Source organism: Bidens hawaiensis, unplaced genomic scaffold, assembly GCF_021521415.1.
Source record: "Bidens hawaiensis isolate Kalapana, Puna unplaced genomic scaffold, B.hawaiensis_p1.1 tig00021177_1, whole genome shotgun sequence".
In the NCBI taxonomy this organism is placed as follows: Eukaryota; Viridiplantae; Streptophyta; class Magnoliopsida; order Asterales; family Asteraceae; genus Bidens; species Bidens hawaiensis.
In genome coordinates this window covers 189,473-210,484 of record NW_027493272.1, presented here as the reverse complement: position 1 = coordinate 210,484, position 21,012 = coordinate 189,473, and the positions used below count along the sequence as shown (strand labels likewise).

Below are 21,012 nucleotides of genomic sequence, written 5' to 3'. Positions count from 1 at the left end.
CGCCGTTGTTGTCGTCGTCGTCTTCGCCCTCTTCGTCGTCGTTTTCATCGTCTTCGCCATCGTCGTCGTTGTCTTCATCATCGTCTTCATTGTTGCCCTCGTTTTGATCATCGTTTTCACCAGGCAGAGGTCGATACATCCAAAGATGTTGGACCAAATCCTCCTTTAGTGCGTTATGTATCTCTCTTGACCGCACGGAATCCGAGTTTTTGAGTCGTGCTCCATACTTGCCGGAGTCCGTGGTGGATCCGGGTCCGGTATGAAAGTTGGACATATTGCTCTCCCCTCGTTCTCGATGATCATGTTTTGCATTATGATACACGCATACATAGCACATCTCATTCTTTCTAAAGACCACAGACGACAAGGATATTTAACATAATGCCATCGTTGTTGAAGAACACCAAAACACCTCTCGATATCCTTTCTCGCAGACTCTTGAACTTTCTTAAAATACTGTCTTATTTCATCCATCGGGTCTCTGAATGTTTTAACAATTATCGTGAACTGTGGATATATTCCATCACCCAGATAGTACCCATGATGGTAGAAGTTATCGTTAGCCCAAAACGAAGCGACGGGAACGGTCCCAGATATGTAACTCTCCATCATAGGAGACTGCTCTAAGAAGGTTATGTCATTGTTGGAACCGGGAACACCAAAGAATGCCGACCAAATCCAAAGGTCGTATGAAGCGATCGCTTGAAGGCTGACCGTTGGTCCCTTCTGGTCACCTCGTATGAATTGACCTCGCCATGCAGTTGGATAATTAACCCAGTCCCAACGCATGCAATCTACACTCCCTATCATGCGGGGAAAACCATGCACCGGTCTATTTATTTGAGTTTTGTGCCATTATGAGCGTTTTGTATACAACGTAGCAAAAAAAAATCATATAACGCAGGGGGGCGGTGTACCCCCCGCGTTTTCCTCCTAAACGCTACACAAAACTCACCCACTACGGGTGGTCTTAGGGATTGTCTTGCATTTTTACCAAATAATTGTGTGTGTGTGTGTGTGTGTGGTGTGGGTAGTCGTGTAGAAAACAGATAAATTTTCAAAGGCGGCTGCCGGCTTTGTTGGATTTGGATAAGTACACGGGTGAGTAAGCAAGTCTTAGTTATATGCATGTATTGGATAAGTAGGGCCCCGTTACCGGTAACCCTACTTTCGTGTTGGATTTACTCATAAACACAGTTCTAGCTATCAGAGTTGATTAAAACATTTACGCGGAAAATAAAACTTTCATAAAACATTACAATATTTCACAACTTGTCCCAAAACATCCCTTGTCTTCCACATTAAAACATTAAAATTAAAACAACGTAAGTCTTCAGATGCCAGACTCCTGTTCAGTGCCATGTGTCTCCTCAAGCGAGCTGCCTCATCCTACTCACCTGCGTGCATACTAAAAGTCAGCTACGCTGAGTGAGTTCTAGTTAATCACATAATCATACAATACCTTCTTACATTTCATACTTAATCTCTTAACTTTCTTTCATATACACCTAAGTGCTCTTACCTTCATTTTTACTTTCTTACTTTCTTTACATACATAATCATACGTTCATTTTACCTTCATACTTTCCTTACATACATAATCATACTTTTTAAAGAGCCTTTCGCCCTATAATCTCACAGATATTATAAGGGTCTGGTCCCTTGTTTTCGAATATTAGAAGGGTTCGATTCCCTAACATCACAGATATTATAAGGGTCTGGTCCCTATCATCACAGATATTATAAGGGTCTGGTCCCTAGTTTTCGAATATTAGAAGGGTTCGATTCCCTAACATCACAGATATTATAAGGGTCTGGTCCCTATCATCACAGATATTATAAGGGTCTGGTCCCTAGTTTTCGAATATTAGAAGGGTTCGATTCCCACTTCGTTACCATACAACCATACATCATACCTCAAGTATTATTAGGGCTCGGTACCCTTTTCGTAACCATACAACCATACATTATCATTTCTTTCTTCTATTATCACTACCATGCTCATATACATAACATACATAACATTCTTACCTATACCTAGCGTTACAACCTGACAGTACGTGCAATATCCGAAGATCGTTCACGTACCATCAAGCAATCATTCTTACATAACACATATATCACATAGGGCATACACTTATCACTTAGGATAAATGTATTAACAACACATCAAGTATGCACACAGCCCCGAAAACATAATAAGGAATGGGGCTAGAAACTCACCTGAACACGGTTACGTTCACCGTTAATCGTAATTCCTTTCTTCAGTTGTGCACGGCTGACTGTATAACAAGTATACGTATCAATTAACTATCACTTCTCATAATGTATTTCTATCTTTATATGACCCACAACGAACGGGGGTCCGGGGGGCAGCGCCCCTGGCTGCGGGGTCTAGGGGCGGCAGCCCCTAGCAGGGTCCAAGGGGCAGAGCCCCTGGCTGGGGTCGAGCTGCCAGGTCAGCTTGGAAAAATTTTATTTCCATTAACTGTCTTAACACATTTTTCATTAGATTTTTAATTTATTTTCTAAACGAACTTGGCTTTAGGCGAAGTTAAACCGCAGGCGAACTTGTCATCAGGCGAAGTTAAACCTCAGGCGAACTTAGCTTTAGGCGAAGTTAAACCGCAGGCGAACTTGTCATCAGGCGAAGTTAAACCTCAGGCGAACTTAGCTTTAGGCGAGGTTAAACCTCAGGCGAACTTAGCTTTAGGCGAGGTTAAACCTCAGGCGAACTTAGCTTTAGGCGAGGTTAAACCTCAGGCGAACTTAGCTTTAGGCGAGGTTAAACCTCAGGCGAACTTGTCATCAGGCGAACTTGTCATCAGGCGAACTTAGCTTGCAGGCGAAGTTCATCAGGCGAACTTAGCTTGCAGGCGAAGTTCATCGCTTGAAGGCGAAGTTGCCCAGATGAAGGCGAAGTTGCCCAGACAGCCTGCTGTTTGGTTTCTGTCCAACATTTCGAGCGATTTTAACACCCCCGCTATGGTTCAATATCACCCACTACGCTTCCCGACCATTTCCGGTCACTTAACACTAAAAAGCTTGGATCTTTAAACTTCAAAGTTCAAGAATCTTACCTTTTTGAGCTTGTTGGATCTTGTTTCCTTGCTTAATCACAACCAACCGCTCTCTCTTCTCTCTCGGATCTTGGTCTCTCTCTCTACGGCTCTCGGCCTCTCTCTCTCTCCTCGGATCTCGGTCGCCGGTCGGCTTGTGTATGGGGTGTGTGTGTGTGTTTTGGAAGTGTGAAGGAATAGATGTAAATGAAGATATTTTTGGGTTTAGGGGATATTTATATCCCTTAAATCCCATTCTCATTTAACCCATCTCAATTAATCCAAGTCTCTGATCCGCTCCTACCCGATATTAATAATTAAAAACGCGAAATCACTAACATAACTTTCTTTATTCAACATTATAAATTTTAGGATGTTACATTTTAAGAATTTGAATATTATTAATAACGAGCCAGTTTATGCTAGTTAATTGAAATAATCGTTTTTAACTATTTATTTATTGATTAAGCTATTAAAATTATCGAAATAGTTGCTATAAACTAATTTTTGTTGTTAGTATGCATTTTACATGGTAAAACAAACCCAAATATTATTTTTTGGTCAGTTATAGGTGTTTATCATAGTATATTGAATTAGTTTGTGTCACATGCAACTTTAAGTAGATTGATCGGTTGAAGTAAAGAGAACTAATATAATGAGAGTCCAAATCATTATTATTAATTTATATCTTTCTGCATACATTACTGACGATTACAAAAGTTATTAAAAGTAAAATCATATTAAATTAGTAATACTGATCAATCATTCATTAATTTTTTTAAATACAAAAAAAAACAATAATAGCTAAACATATACATCAATCTCATTAATGAACATATAAAAAATGCATTTTCGGATGCATGGATAGAGTTCATTCAACAAATGACTACATATATGATATATGCCTCTCGAGACTAATTTTGTAATTGGACGTCCAAACTAAATTCGAATTTTGTAAAATCATTGAACCAGTCGCTCTGTACTTAGCAAACATAAAATATATATATTGTAATTAACAATACTCATAAATGATGAATTTTGTTAGCTATTAATATATAAAGTTTGATAAAACTTCGAATACATGGTTGAAATGAGCTTATTTTTATTAACATGCTGACTTAATGTGTACTTCAATTTATATGGAACTTTTCAACTTAAATTTGACCTAGCTTGATTTTAAGTAAACGTTATGTCAACTCGTAGATAAAGTTATGTGCGCCTCAATGGTGTATTTTAAATTTTATAAAACTTCATATTTTAAAAGTTATAAAAAAAACTACATATGATTAAAATTAGTTATATCATAATATTTATTTAAACTAAAACTCAATGTTTTAGAAACCGGTTCAAACCGGCCGGCTGAACCGGTTAAATCAGATTTCGAATAGCAGGCCGATATTTTGAGTCCGGTATTTTTGGCCGGTTTGCTGGAATATCGTACCGGCGGTTTTTTCTCTAAAATACCGGTTTTTTACCGGCAAACCGGTTTTAAGTCCTAGAAATGTTTGATATTTGCGGCCCTTATTTTTACAAAATTACTTTTAACCCAACAATTAATATTCAAACGTGTAAACTTTAAGACTATTTTTTTAAATTGAGTGTTTTTGTATTATTTTTTGTAATATAGATTAACTTTTGGATTATTTTTGTTATGCAATCATTTACTTTTGGGTTACTTTTGGATTGAAGTTGCATTTATAGAAAATTACAAGTTAAACTATTCAACCGGTTGAACCTCCCGGTATAACCCGGTTCAACCGGTAGTGCCAATTTTTTAGCCTCGTCCTATAAAAATAAAATACCGGTTTTTAAAACATTGCTAAAACTTCAAATCAAACCATGTGTCCACCTCAGTTCCAAAATTAAACTATGCGGGGATGTTGCTTTTAACTTTAAAAAAAATTAAACAGACTTATTGGAAAACAAATACGTCACCAACAACGGATTTAGGGGAACATTTTGGGAAGTTTTTTTAGGCAATTACATTTTAAGAATCTCTTTAAAAACAAAACATTTTGGGAATTTGTCCTGTATAATTCATTTCACTGATGTTCTCATGTTCCCTTAAGTTGAGGTTACCTGTTCGAAACTTAATAGTATGTTCTTGTTCTTTTTGGGCATTGCAATCAGATTATGAGAATTGCAGTCCGGCCCATCGCGTCTACAAGATAACTCAACTCCTCTGTATTTGATTTGATCTCCCAATTTAATCTCTTTTACTTTTATTTAACTACCCTGTAACCCTCTTCTAAGTTACTCTATATACTTATGTAACATTTAGTTATATAAATTCATAGGAAAATCATATTACACGCTTTTGATTGTGTTCAAGTTATGGTTGATATTTTTAACACGAATAAACATATTAATTATGTTTAGGTTTATCGGTTTGACCTGCCAATGTTATTCCACAACACGAGTGCTTTTACAATACAAATTTGATAAAATTTTAAATTGGATATTACAAATAATACAAAATTACTTTGTATCAAGATTATACCATTAAAAATTTGAAAACTAAAAGTATTACAAATTAACTCGTTCAAAGAGAAATAAGCCGAGAACATAAACCATGGAATTGAGCTCGTCGGCCATGGGCCTCTGGCCCTGTTAATCAAATTCATTTTCTTTACTAATCATTTATTTAGTCCTATTATTGTTGGGCTTCATATATGACGTGCGACGTGTCATTCAAATGGGCCAAGCAACATACCATACGGTCTAACGACTATACATAATCCAAATCCATTGTTATGAAATAACGTTATATACTTTTATGGTATTGGATTAACCCAAATTCATTGGACTTTTATCTTATACAGTTATACTCCATTAGTCCATTATGCTTAATGTTTCATTTTCCTGGCATGGTTACTTATATTATATATCATGTTTCACAACATAATAATAAATATCAGCATGATAATATTATCCACCGTGTCATACACGGGCGTACCTTTTTTTCACTTCAAATAGTTACATATTTGGTCTCAGATTTTTTTCACAATTTGTGATGATTTTGCTATCTAACAACTAACAAGGTTGTTCTAAATAACTGTTAGAACAAGGTGAAATAAAAGAACAAAAACCCCAATCCTTATCTCCTTTCTTAATTTCTTGTTGTGGTTACTTTAAAGGCACTCACAAAGTTGATGGTTGTGCGTCCGCTTAAACATTGACATTAACATTTATAACACTATCATTTGGATGACTTGATTTTTTCTAACGTATTAGTTGACATTGACCAAATGTTCATTTTGAATTTTCGTTAGATACTATTACTTGTATTTATCATTTTATTTTATGAAGCTGGGCATGTAAGACGGCATTTGGAATCCTTTTTTTTGGTATTGGTTTTTAATACTCCCAACTTTCACTCATTGGACAATGACACTCTCAACTAACAATTTGTCTTCCACCACTCCCAACTTGTAACTTATTTTCTTCTATCACTCCCGAACTTAATTGACCCTAACTCTGTTAGTTATTTTGCTGACGTGACATTTTTCTGATGTGACAATTATGTGGCATTTTTCTTAAAAAATTGTGGGTCCATATCTCCAACTCATCATCTTCTCTAAAAAAAAAACCTAACACACCCAAAAGCCCACCTGCACCTCCTCCACCACCACACCCACCCACCCACGTCGCCTATAACCACCGTCGGTAACACCATAGTACCACCCTTTTCCAACACCTGCAGCACGAACCTCCATCAGTTGATCAGAACCTTGTATGACATCACATCAATCGGAACCTTGTTTCTCATCGGGTTTGCATCTGTCACCCCTACACTTGTAAGCAAGAAAATACCATCATAGTAATTTGTTTAAGATTTGATTATATTGTTTCTAACCAACCCCTATTGAGATTTGGAATTTGTACAAAATTACAAGTCTACCCTCAATAGTGACCTCGATTGAATTTGGAGGTTCGTGCTGCGGGTGTTGGAAAGGAAAAAGGGTCCTGCACTATTGTTTACACCTTGTTCTCCTCTGCGGGTGTTGCAAATGAAATGGTGGTACTACGGTGTTACCGGCGGTGGTTATAGGCGACGTGGGTGGGTGGGTGGGTGGTGGAGGAGGTGGAGGGGGTGTAGGTGGCCTTTTGGATGTGTTGTTAGGGTTTTTTTTAGAAGATGATGAGTTAGAGACATGGACCCACAATTTTTTAAGAATAATGCCACATATGATTGCCATATCAGAAAAAATGCCACGTCAGCAAAAAAACTAACAGAGTTAGGGTCCGTTAAGTTCCGGAGTGATAAAAGAAAATAAATTACAAGTTGGGAGTTGTGGAAAACAAATTGTTAGTTGAGAGTGTCATTGTCCAACAAGTGAAAGTTGGGAGTATTAAAAACCAATACTCCTTTTTTTTAATTAAAAGCTTGCATAATAGTGTTTAGATTGAAACAAAAGTAAACGGGTAACAAGCTGCGCTGCCACCCATTTTTTGTTGTGAAACTCAATATTGTAAAAACTGCATTGATAAATCTTGGAGTTATAACATTACTATTTATGACCAGTTGGACTCGGCTTGCGAGGAAACCAAAAGTGCCAAATGTGAAAGATATAAATTCATGTTGGTTGTCAAGACACACTTTCTTATGTTTAGTCATCTTGCATGAATCAACTTTTTATACAACACTTTTTTATGTTTAGTCATCTTGCATGAATCTACTTTTTATACAACACTTTCTTATGTTTAGTCATCTTGCATGAATCTATTTTTTATACAACTTGCCAGCCTGACCGACCTGAAACCACTACTCCCAAACCCACAAGAAGGAAACCTTGTTAGACCCACGCACACATGTTTCCCACTCATCAGTCCAAAGGCCAAAATCTCAGTTGATCGAAGTGTTGATCTTTCATCCAACGGTTCAGTCAACAAATTCATAGGGGCTTCTTTTTTAATAGAAATCCCAACACCGAATATGTGAATATGTAAACACCGAATATGTGAATATGTAAGCTTGTAAGCTCCTTTTCCAATGTATATTTGTGTTCATAAGTCTTCAATAATCTTTCCATTCGTCGCCTATTTTTAGTATATTTTTTAATTATATAATGCAATATACTTGTGTAGGAATTTTTCAATGAAAGTGTACCGTAATATTCACGTATGTCCCATGTTTAAACCTTGATGACACTGTTTATGTGGAACCAAGCATTTTTCATCCGTAAGCTCGTTGAAAAGATATGTTGACCTACAAAATGATCGACTTTGACTGGATAATAATCTTAAACCACACGCAACAAGTTTCCTACAAATACAAAACTCAGGGCGTTGTGTGGCTGCGCCCATGAGTGTTTTTGATGGACGGGAAAGGAAGCGTTCTTGACGCTGACTGGGTGAGATGTGGAGCCTTTTCCTTTTTTTTAATTGAAAAACAATTTGTCGAAAATAAGACAAGAGAAACAATTGCAATCGATAGAAAAGAGAGAAGTATTTTTCTTCTTCTTGCGTTTTCATGTACTTTCATAATACTAATTTACTTTTTATTACAAATATAAGAAAATTAATTAAATCTATAGTACATATGTTAAAAAAGTTAATTTAATTTCTATAAAATTAAAAAGCTTGTTATATATAAAACGGTTAGTTACATAAAGTATAAAAGTTGAGTTAACATGAAAAATGTATGAATACGTAAGAGACAAAACTATTAGGTTATGCGTAATGGAATGTTACCCATTTCATATGACACGTTACTAACGCATAAACATAAACACGGATGTTGGCCACAAGGGGCGTTTTGCCTCTTTTTCCCTTTGGTTGTTTTCTATACGACGCCTTTTGGGAACAAAGAAGGTATGTCTCATCAACTATTCAACCAATTTCCATCACCCATTTCTTTTACTTATATAATTAAAAAAAAATATTTAATCATTGCAAGGGGCTTCAACCACTACACATAAAACCGCAAAATATCACGTTGGTGGATGTAATAATTGCATGTGAAAACTTTTGGGTATTACCATTGTGTTAGATAACTAAATACGCATGCATCTCATACATGTATAAATTTCAAAATAATGTAAGATCATGTACAGTGGTCATTAGCCCCACTCCACATAAGCATTGGTGGACATTAAACACTATCACAAGGATAAATGTAGGGGCGCCAAGCCGCCAATAGTATCAGTGTCGTGCTGTCGACGGGCATGAGGGGCCGTTGTGCATGAGTCCACCATTTGATGGTTTAGTTAGTGAATGTCACTACACCTATATGACAATAACAATAGTTTTTGTAAGTTAGACTAACTGTTGTCGAGCGCTAACGGTGGGCACGAGATAAATAGATCACGAACACCACAACGGAGGGGCGCTAACGGGGGTAGCGTGAAAGGAATGAATAGAAGGGCTAACAACAAACTCACCACAACAGGCTCAAGTGACCGGGGGGGGGGGGGGGGGTTAACTGCAAGGGTTGAAGGGTTATGTCAAGTCAACGCAATGTGACACAATATGATAGGATAAATATGATATTGAGCCTCAACCACAACACATGGCCATAAAATCCATGGTATAAGCTTTTAACAAGTTCTCAAGCTTTTAACAAGTTTATTGTGCCGCTTGGCAATAATCATGTATTTTGCTTTTAGTTAATTTAGTTAGTCAATATGATTATTCCAAGTCTCGTGTAAATTTTTGGAGGTGTATGTTAGTTAAAACTGTGTATGATTAACTTATAAAAGTGTGAACATGCTGCTTCGGTAAACGTATTCGACATGACAAATTGGCAACCTTTTAATTCAAGATTACGATATTTGTCTGATTATTTTGTTAGTTAAAAATTATTTCCAAATGTTTTAATAATAATAAAAAAAACAAATCACATCTTATCTAATAAAGTAAAGATTTAATGTGTAGCCTTTCTTCAAAGTCAGTTAACAATTAAAACTACTTAAATGTGATTAAAATACGTATTTAATTTCTCTCACATCAAATCTGACTAACATTGTGATGAATAACATATATTTTCTTCAACTATATATCAATATCACATCTTTTTTCTTTATGTTATGTTATTTACTAAGGGGTAAGTTAGGACTTGGTTTAAGATTGTGTTATAGCGCAATGATTTGTGTTTGTATTACAAATTCTATATAAAGTTATTTCTTTGGAATTTTCACAAAGGAAATGGCACATAAAAATCAGTAAAAATGGTTATAAATAACCCTTTTTACTAACTTATTACTGTATGATAAATAAGAACAATGTTTTTTTTTGTTTTTTTTTTTACAAATGCACAACTAAAAAAGATTAGTACGTAAGATGGTCCATTTGTTGGGAAAAGTATACCAAGATTAGATGGTCCATCCATCCAACTATTTGGCATCAATTATGCTATATATCAAGTTATCAATTTGATGCCAGTTGGACCACTTGTCAAGAGTCAAATATCAAGACCAATAAACTATGTTTACTGTACAAAATGTATACGATACCAATTTAAATTCCCATCAAGCCATCAAGTTAAGTGGGTAATTTAAGTATTTCTGTAGAAAAGTTACATTTCCATTTTATTTAAGACAACATAAAAATGAGAGTACAATAAATCGACACATAAATGTCACTAAAACATTCAAAATGAGAAAACGTTACACGTCATTAACTTTGCAAATAATAAAACTACCTTGTAATAAAACTACTAATTTGAAGGACGTAATTTTATGTAACATAATTACCATATGGCTCTACGAGAAATAGCAAGAAAATCTGATGTAATCTACTTTAAATTTACTTACTATTTTAATTTGAACTTTTAATACGGCAAAATGAGTACGCCTTTTGATGAAATGATATGTTTTCATATCACGTTTTCAAAGTCAATCCATTGAACTAGAATGTCGACTAAAACTTGAAAGGTACATTATTATAATTATAAAAACCCTTTATGTTTGAATATAAATAATACAATGTCCGGGTCTTACCTATAATATCTAACAATAATAACTTTGTATATATAATAAGTATAATGTAGCAATCGTAAAATATAGAAGTATTAATTCTAAGTAAATAAGTTGTAAGTAAATAGTTGTATGAAGTGTATAAACACATGTATTCCACTTTATCTCATATCCAATGTTTTCATAACCGGACCGGATAGCGAATCGGTCGGATAACCGGTTCACCGGTTCAACCGGTCGCACCTGTCAGACCCGCCAAACAAATTCGGCTTAAAAATACTAGAAAAACAAATTTTTCAAAAAAAATATTTTTTTAATAGGAAAACCGGTTGAACCAGTCTGGTTTTCCGGTCAAACCGGCCGGTTTTCTGGATACTGAGCGAGCAGCATAGAACTGGACCGGTTGGTGGACCGACTCCCGGTCCGACCGGCCGGTCCGGTTTTAACAACATTGCTCTTATCCATATAATTAAGATAGCATACGCAGGGGCGTAAATAAGTCAAGCCTTTATTAAGCTACTCGAGACCAGTCGTTAAAACTCAAATTGAGTCAAGCTTTAACAAACTCAAGCCTTTAATGAGACTCATTTAACAAGCAAGTCCGAGTCCAAGCTTCACACATCGTCCTCGATTTGGCCCGCTAGCCTAAATGAACAATATATCGTTTTTATTTAATATATTTGTATAATAACTATTATTATATATAAAATTATGATAAAAACAATTAAGCAATATACGTATGTTATATTTAATATATAAAATAACTAAACAATTAATCAATAATAAACGAGTTAAGATCAAACTTGAAAAACTACTTACGAGTCGAGCTTGAGCTTTAACAAGCTCGAGCTCAACTCGGCTCCTTTACATCCTTGCATATGATGCTTTTGTATATTTTCTTAGAAAAAAAAAGATGAAGCTTATTAGATTCTCATATATGTAACAAAGGCTAATTGGTCAACAATAATCTTGTTACTTTGCTTGTGAGAAGTCATGGGTTTTAGTCTCACTTAAAGCAATATCTTACAGATCGAATCAAAGGGTGGTAGATTGCATTTTGGGTGAATAAGCCAAGTCTCGACGTCTGTTTGTCAAACATAAGAGTGATCTATTTACTAAAGTAAACCCCGTGTTTATGCTTTGGTGTTTGAAAAAAAAAAAGAGAGATCCTCATATAATATAATCTACACAGAAAACAATAAAACCGATTCAAACCCAAACCTACCCACATTCATTCATCAATAAATACAAATCCAGAAATAAATAAAAACCCATAACACGAACATGCTTTTATTCACTTCCGAAGACATCATCCACGTGTAATACAGTTACGACTTTCGTTACTTCAACTCAAACCACCTCACCGATTCCTCCGTTTCTTTTTCTTGTACTCAACGCCGCCACCACGTCACCGGACCTCTTATATTTTCCGGCCATATTATTATTATTATTATTATTATTATTATTATTATTATTCCATTTCACAATAATAATAATAATAATAATACAATAATGAGTAGTAGTACTTGTTCAGACTCAGATTCCATTGTTTACTTACACGGTGATCTTGATCTAACGGTCATCGAAGCTCGATCTTTACCCAACATGGACTTATTATCCGACCATATGCACCGTTGTATAACATTTTTTCACACCTGTAAACCACCTAAGACTAAATCCAAATCGTCACCATCACACCGCCTCCGGAAGATTATAACGAGTGACCCCTACGTGACGGTGAGTGTAGGTGAGGCCACGGTGGCGCGTACGCGCGTGATACCCAACTCGCAGAACCCGGTATGGAACGAGCATTTCGTCACGCCGCTAGCGCACCCCGCGACCGAGATTGAGTTCCAGGTGAAGGATAATGACGTCATTGGAGCTGATTTGATTGGTGTTGTCAAGGTCTCGGCCGAACGGGTGGCGTCAGGCGAGTTGATTGATGAGTGGTTCGATGTTATCGGTCCAAATGGGAAACCGGTTAAACCCGATGCAGCGATTAGGCTAAAGATTAAATTTGCCCCTTGTAATGATAGAAATTATAATAACAATAATGTAGAGTTGTTTGGATTGAAGGATGGTTATTTTCCGGTTAGGCACGGAGGGAATGTGACGTTGTATCAGGACGCGCACGTGCCCGAGGGGGGGTTACCGGGGATTGAATTGGATGGGGATAAGGTTTTTAAGCAGAGGGGGTGTTGGGAGGATATTTGTCATGCTATATTGGAGGCTCATCATTTGGTTTACATTGTTGGATGGTCGATTTACGATAAGGTGAAGTTGGTTAGGGAGCCGAATAGGCAGTTGCCGAATGGGTGGGATTTGAGTCTTGGGGAGTTGTTGAAGTATAAGTCTCAGGAAGGGGTTCGGGTTTTGTTGCTGGTTTGGGATGATAAAACTTCGCATAACAAGTTCTTCTTCAAAACGGTATGGATTCGGTTATTAACGTTTTGTGTATTATGTGTTTTTTATTAGTTCATATTTATTTTGATGAGCAAGTACTACTAATAAACTGATAGTAGTTGATTTCCTTTTTTGGAAATTTACTAATTAAAGATTTTATTGTGGTGTTCTAGGATATAAGATATAAAGCCAAAATGAACACGGTTTGAACTTTTATAGAAAGGTGAAAATGTTGGTCCTAATAAAGAAACTGGCCTTTATTCTTTCTGCCTTTTATTACTTTTACTTGAGATATAATTGTGTTGCATCCAAATTAGGCTTTGCAATAAGAAAGAAAAATGAGAGGAAAAAAAAATAAAAAATATAACATAGATATTTATATTGCTCAACACATATGTATTGATGAAGATTGTGAGCAGATTCTGTATTAAAAGGGAAACGGGCCAAAAGGCTCAATAGTCACCCTAAACATATTTTTCTTCAAAGTAACGGTTTTATATTCATTTATATACACGTCTTGACTCAAATGTATTTCTCACTATAAAAGTTTGGTCAAACATACAAAATTTCCGAAAAATGTTCAGACTGACCCGACCCGTTCAATTGGTAAATTATATTTGAAGATTTCATATGGTTTTGTTTGCAGGAGGGAGTTATGCAAACTCATGATGAAGAGACACGGAAGTTTTTCAAACATTCTTCGGTCCACTGTGTGCTTTCACCTCGATATGCAAGCAACAAGCTTAGCATTTTCAAACAAAAGGCATGCTTCATGTTCATACTAGGTTATAACTTATAATTATTAATTGTTCAAGAATATCTCGTGATCTTATCTTTTACATTGCACAGGTAGTTGGGACCCTATACACGCATCATCAAAAATGTGTTATAGTTGATACACAAGCCCGTGGAAATAACAGGAAAATATCTGCTTTTATCGGTGGATTGGACCTCTGTGATGGACGCTATGACACACCAGAACATCGTTTATTTCGTGATCTCGACACTGTCTTTGCGAACGATTACCATAATCCAACGTTTACTGTAAGTCTATGAACTATTTAATATTTCACAGTATTTAAATATTAAATTTTGTTTCATGCTTTAATTTCTACACAATAGGCAGGTACAAAAGGTCCGAGGCAACCATGGCATGATCTACATTGCAAAATTGACGGTCCTGCTGCATATGATGTGCTCAAAAACTTTGAACAAAGGTGGAGAAGAGCCACGAAATGGTCTGAATTTGGACGGCATTTCAAAAAAATATCTCATTGGCACGATGATTCGTTAATCAAACTAGAACGCATTTCTTGGATACTTAGTCCTCATTTAAGTATATCGAATGATGATCCTGCATTATGGGTTACTAAAGAAGCTGATCCTGAAAACTGGCATGTTCAGGTTCGGTTTATTTTCGTTTTGACCTGTATGCAAATGACCAATTGACCGGTTTTGACCTGTACTAACTATTTCTTTGTTGTGTTTTGTAATAATGATAGGTTTTTCGCTCTGTTGATTCTGGTTCTTTGAGGTTTCCAAAAGATGTTAGATCAGCCGAGTCTCAGGTTGGTATTATACGATTATTTGTTGTATCAAGAAAATATTTTTGTAAATTAAAATTGTTGAAATTGATTTATTTATTTATTTTGCAGAATCTAGTGTGTGCTAAAAATCTGGTCATTGATAGAAGCATCCAGAAAGCATACATTCAAGCCATAAGATCCGCCAAGAACTTCATCTATATCGAGAACCAGTATTTTCTTGGGTCGTCTTATGCATGGAGTTCCCATAAAGATGCAGGTTTGAAAGTTTTCGTACTGGGATTTGTATAACTAATATGTAAAATTTGATAAATAATGAGCCTACGACTTATATTAGTTCTTCAGATATGTTTTGTAAATATAGGTAAATTATGTTGTATGCTCAACAAAAAGTTATATAAATTGCATAGTTACAATTTGGAAATAATAAATTAGTAAAATCTGTTCTCCTTACTATGCAAAAAGATAATCATTGCACTATGAGATGTGAGTATGTATTATGTGATGCTAATACTATGCACATAGAGTTAATGTTCAAAATGACCAATGTGGAGTTCAAATTGTGAACAGGTGCTGATCACTTAATCCCAGTGGAACTGGCATTGAAGATTGCTAGCAAGATAAGAGCAAACGAAAGGTTTTCAGTTTATATTGTCATTCCAATGTGGCCCGAAGGTGTCCCTAGTTCTGCATCTGTTCAAGAAATTCTGTTTTGGCAGGTAGGTTTATTTTTTACCTTCTTTATTCTGTCAAGCTTATTAAATATAAATATTATTTGTTTTATATTATCTTAGGGACAAACTATGCAAATGATGTATGAAGTAATTGCAAGAGAGCTAAAGAGTTCAAATCTTGAGAATGCACATCCACAAGACTACTTAAATTTCTACTGCCTCGGTAACCGTGAACAATGTGATGAACACGCGTCAAACTCGGGCAGCCACACTGCGAATGGTGGTTCGGTAATAATACTTCTCAAATTTTTGTAGATAATTTTACAATTATTGTTGGAATTTATTGAAAATAAAACACGTTTTATTTTAATATTGTTTCAGATTTCGGCTTCTCAAAAGCATGGTAGGTTCATGATCTATGTACATGCTAAAGGGATGATAGTAGATGATGAGTATGTGATTATCGGGTCCGCCAACATTAACCAGCGGTCTATGGCTGGTTCAAGAGATACTGAGATAGCTATGGGTGCGTATCAGCCTCATCACACATGGGCCCACAAGAAAAGACACCCTCGTGGTCAGGTTAGTCCTTCACTCTTATTGCTTGTTTAGGCCTGTAAACGAACTGAAAGTTCGATGGGAAGTTCATTTATTTAATAAACGAACAGACATGAACAAAAAGTTTTGTTAATTTGTTCATTTAAATTCGTTTATGTTCGTTCGTTCACGTTCGTTAATATATTTATTTATTTTTTTTCACCCAATACAACTTAGTCTAGTTTTAATAACTCTTTAGACCCAACGCATTATTCTTCACATTACTTTTAACTGGTTTCGCTCAGTTATGCTCGTTAATCTATGTTCAGTTATGTTCATTCATTTATGTTCAGTTTTGGTCGTACATCTTTCAGTTATGTTCATTCATTTACGTTCGTTTGTGCTGTTAATAAATGAACATAAACCAACGTGTTCATTTAATCATTTTTATAACGGACAAACATGAGCAAGAAATCTTAAAGAACGAATACGAACATGCTCCGCTCGTCTTCATTCAGTTCGTTTACAAGCCTATGCTTGATGTTTATCACTTCTTCTTTAACACCCCGTTAATTAAAGCCATACATTAACATATCACTAACATAAGTTTTTGTTATTAGGTATACGGTTACAGAATGTCATTATGGGCAGAACACACAGGAAAGGTAGAAGACTACTTTACGCAGGCAGAAAGTTTAACATGCGTAAAGAACATAAACAAACTTGCAGAAGATAACTGGGAGAAGTTTACTGACGACGATTACACTCCATTGCAAGGTCATCTTCTAAAATACCCGATCAAAGTTGATTCTGATGGCAAAGTAACAAGTTTACCGGGACATGAACACTTTCCTGATGTCGGTGGTAAGGTACTAGGTAGTCCATCTACCCTGCCTAGTGCTTTAACAACATAATATTCAAATTTTGTTAAATTTTGATGCCCACGTACTGCGTACATATGTACACTAAAAGTTGTTTTTTTAGGGTAGGTTCACGTACTGAAAGTGTAGTATTTTTGAGGTAAAAAAAGTGTAGGTTTATTGTTTTGTACACTGACAGGAATAATCAATGTGATTGGATATAAAACTGCATATAGTTTTGTTATGTTGGTCTACAGTTTTCGTCTTTTCGATTAGTAGTTTATATTACTTGGTTAGATAAAACTCCATTAGCATTAAGTGTTGGTAGTATGTATACTGTGTAGATTGTCTAATAGCGTTTGGGTATTAGAGCATTTCGGTTATTAAATAAGTGTTTGTGATTAGTTATTTTGTAGATAGATAGAAAGTAAATATGTGATCAAGTAAAGTTTGATAATATTTTTTCACAATGCATAGATTTGTTGAACATTTTATGAGATTGTTAAGTAATTCTAGAAATTATATTTTAACTGATTGTGGATTTGTGGGTTGTGAATTTTGATAATTTTATTAACTTTATGCTTTATAGGAAATAGTATTCAAATTTTTAAAAAAAAATTACGTTGAACAAGAAGTAAATTGAAATGATTGAAATACATATTACTATTATGTATATTTAATTTATGAAATAATTTTTCTTAACGATCAACCAAAACTTTATAACGTAAACAAACTATCGTTACAAGCAAGATACTAGCAACGATCAAAACCCACCTAGCCCCCAAGAGTTTAGCAATACAAGTCAAAAGACTACCAAACACAACAGTGCTCCTGGCCTCCTGCTACATCAAAACTTAAAACCCCAATACATCTCCCGAGTAAGACTCGTGTTTTTTTTTTCAAGATGTTTAAACCACAGGTAGCTAAGCGCCTTAATTTCACCAACCACATTGCTAAGGATTAATGGCTTTTCCTCAAACACAAGTGCATTCTGAGCACACCAAAGACTATATCATGGCCAAACAAACCGCATTACAGGTCTTCGCTATCCGCTTTGAAAATGACGAATACCAATGCATCTCCAAAAGATCAAAATAACTCACTTTCATTGCAACATATTCCATAATGGACCCCTTTAATACTAGTTTGGTGTGAAAAATAGTTTTTACATTGAAGATTTTCTTAGATATCAAAATAACTCACTTTCATTGTAATAGATTCCATAATGGAACCCTTTAATACTAGTTTGGTGTGAAAAATAGGTTTTGCATTGGAGATTTTTTTAGATCTAACCGTGCGTGGTGACGCAAAATGATAGTTGGTATGGGTTGCCTACATGTACACACCATGCCTTATTACGGACGTGTAGGGTTGTGAATGTAATGGTATACATGACATTTGTATATGTACACCTCTTTACTAGTAAAATCTCTAATGATATGATATGATTTGATATTTATACGAGCGTCATATAGCATATGTATACGAACGCATAGGGCAACAATTGTGAGCATATAGGAGAGTAGTTATGATGGTGTCTTGATGTATGGTGCGGTGAATGTGATATACGGGACTTTAGGACAACGATGTGATGATATAGTAGCTTATAAGGTAATGCTGATTTGATTGATGGAGTGATGTGATGATGAAAGTACAGTATAAAAGCCTTAAAAACGGGTTCCCATATAGTATCATCCTTAGTTTTGTATATTGGGTTAAGCAAGTGTCATGATATATTTGATACCTTCTTCACCCATCTTTTTCTCATATTCAACCTCAACATTTCTCTCTCTAAACACCATAGCTCTGTCTTCTCTCCACTCCATCTCCGGCAACTGTCGACCACCTGCCATGCGGCGGCGGGTCTACAACTCTCTATCTAGAGAGAAGAAAACAAACAGGTGGTGGCTCTTGGCCTGCCGTTGCCGGAGGCTCCAGCCGTACTTGGCGATGGCGCCTTTTTATCCCTTTTAGCCTATTGATTTTCGTCTATGTCGGTGGTGGATTTGAATCTGTTGGTTTTAGTCAAACGGTGATTTAACAAAGACAAATGAACAGATGGATGTTCGTCTCCCGTTGTCGGCGGCTCCGACAGTCCCTGCCGACGGCGGCGGATTTGGATCTGAAGGTTTTGAGTCACTCATGTTGGGAACGTGACCGTTGGTATGCCGTTTCCAATGGCTCGAACCGTCTACGGCGTCGGCGGCTTTAAGTCTGTTGGTTTCCGTCTATTTCGGAGCCAGCTTTGAATTTACCGGCCGTCTATGGCGACCGGCGAGTTGCATCTGCAGCTCTGCTTTGAATTTTTTTTTTGTGTGTTTGGCTTTTGATTTGTGTGTTATAATGAAATGTTTGTTTCTGGGTTTAAAATTTTGAATTTGATTTGATTATTATAATTTTGTATATTGGTTTTTTTTATCATAGAGAAGGGTTACTTTTATTGGCTCTAGAAGCTTGGTCAAATCCGGATTATGGGTAGCGTGATTATTGCAAAAGCGGCGTTAGAATGGTTGTGACCCAATCTTAGAATTATTTCGTGGGTGAAAAACACAATGGGTTGGAGCGTGTTGACTTGCGAAATATGATTGCGGACTACCGATGTTTGGACGTGTAATGAACAGATAAAACAAACACTGTCAATTGCATGCCCGCGCAGCGAAGCGGGGGTAAACCTCCTAGTTATACTTCATTCATAAATAATTTGTAATCCCTAATGCCCATTTTGAGGGTAACTAAAAACTAAAAGTATTTTATTTTATTTTTTAAAATACGTCTAACTCACACACTCGTTAATTCTACTTTTAAATCTATCTATTCTAATAATAGACTACATAGTTTTGTCACTTGTCAATCTCATAGCCATTCTCACATTTTTTTCACTTATTTCAGTATATGATCCTTATCTTTTAAGTTATTTCAATATATGAATTCAAGTTTGTTCTTATTATATGTAAATACTAATCAATTAATTTATAAACATTAACGGTGAAATAAGAAAACAAGGAAATATTATAATTGAAGTTGCAGGTTTGTTAGAATAAAATTTTAACGACACGGCTAATTGCAAATTAAAGTAAATAAAGGTGGATCATTGTCGAAGAATTTGGATTTGTATGGTAAACTACAAATTGTTTTCTAAACTGGGATTCGAGCAACGGTGCATAATTTTTAATATAAAATTGGTTTCAAATTTGAATTTAAAAATTTCTCTTATGCGTTTGAACATAGGAAAATGTGTGTTTTCTTAATTTTCTCCAAACGTTTTATATAAATATTACAAACATGGAGAATACTTATATATATCTTGGTGTCTAGCATTAAATTATTGAAGTTGAATATTATAATTATAATTATAATCTATGTGTATATTGATTACTATATGAAGTATATGTCATTTATTTATATGACATTTTTTTGTAGTATAAAGTATATAGTTTTCAATATTTTCTTCTATAACTCAGACCAAAATGTTTCATAAACATATATTTTCACATTAATTTAAAAAAATTGTTAATCCGGTTAAATGTCATTTACCATGTTTCCAACAAATCCGAAATCTTTGCTTTATATATATATATATAACAATTAATTAAATATTTCAACAATTCCCATAATATAACTAATAACACGGGATTAATATTCAAAATTTAAAAATTTCTTATTCAATACTTTCAACTATTATAAATAAAAATCACCACCTTCACTTTATGTAACTTTAAATCTTTTAATATTCTGCTAATTCGGAATAATCACTTTTATTTGAACATGACTTTAATATTAGTATGTCTTTGTCATTTTCCATTAATATGAAATGAAAAAATCATTTTGTTATATTCTAATTTCCGGTTTTTATATGTTGCTTTATTATACAATTGTTAATTGTAAAATATAAAATCAAGTAAAAAATTGTCATACACAGAATACTAATGACACCAAATTTATCATGATTAATCTATTTCAAACTCTAAATATTATAAGGATGACTATATCAACGTTCAAGTAATCTGGTTTTTTGGATA

At 35.1% G+C, this 21,012-nt stretch overlaps 1 protein-coding gene across 1 annotated transcript; it reads left to right on the top strand.

Moving 5' to 3' along the window:
- Window positions 1-12,450: 12,450 nt before the first annotated feature.
- Window positions 12,451-17,241, top strand: LOC143562823 (phospholipase D delta-like). Its single transcript, XM_077050520.1, has 10 exons — window positions 12,451-13,402; window positions 14,025-14,141; window positions 14,228-14,422; window positions 14,501-14,782; window positions 14,881-14,946; window positions 15,034-15,181; window positions 15,493-15,641; window positions 15,717-15,884; window positions 15,978-16,178; window positions 16,754-17,241. Exons 1-10 carry the CDS (start codon window positions 12,488-12,490, stop codon window positions 17,045-17,047), a joined length of 2,535 nt encoding a protein of 844 aa, XP_076906635.1. The 5' UTR covers window positions 12,451-12,487; the 3' UTR covers window positions 17,048-17,241.
- The last annotated feature ends 3,771 nt before the right edge of the window (window positions 17,242-21,012 follow it).

Excerpts from the sequence above, each read along its gene's own strand:
- LOC143562823 (XM_077050520.1), top strand. The coding sequence starts at position 12,488 with ATGAGTAGTAGTACTTGTTCAGACTCAGATTCCATTGTTTACTTACAC. Across the intron at positions 13,403-14,024 it reads ACAAGTTCTTCTTCAAAACG|GAGGGAGTTATGCAAACTCA; the intron begins GTATGGATTCGG and ends TTTTGTTTGCAG. Across the intron at positions 14,423-14,500 it reads ACCATAATCCAACGTTTACT|GCAGGTACAAAAGGTCCGAG; the intron begins GTAAGTCTATGA and ends TCTACACAATAG.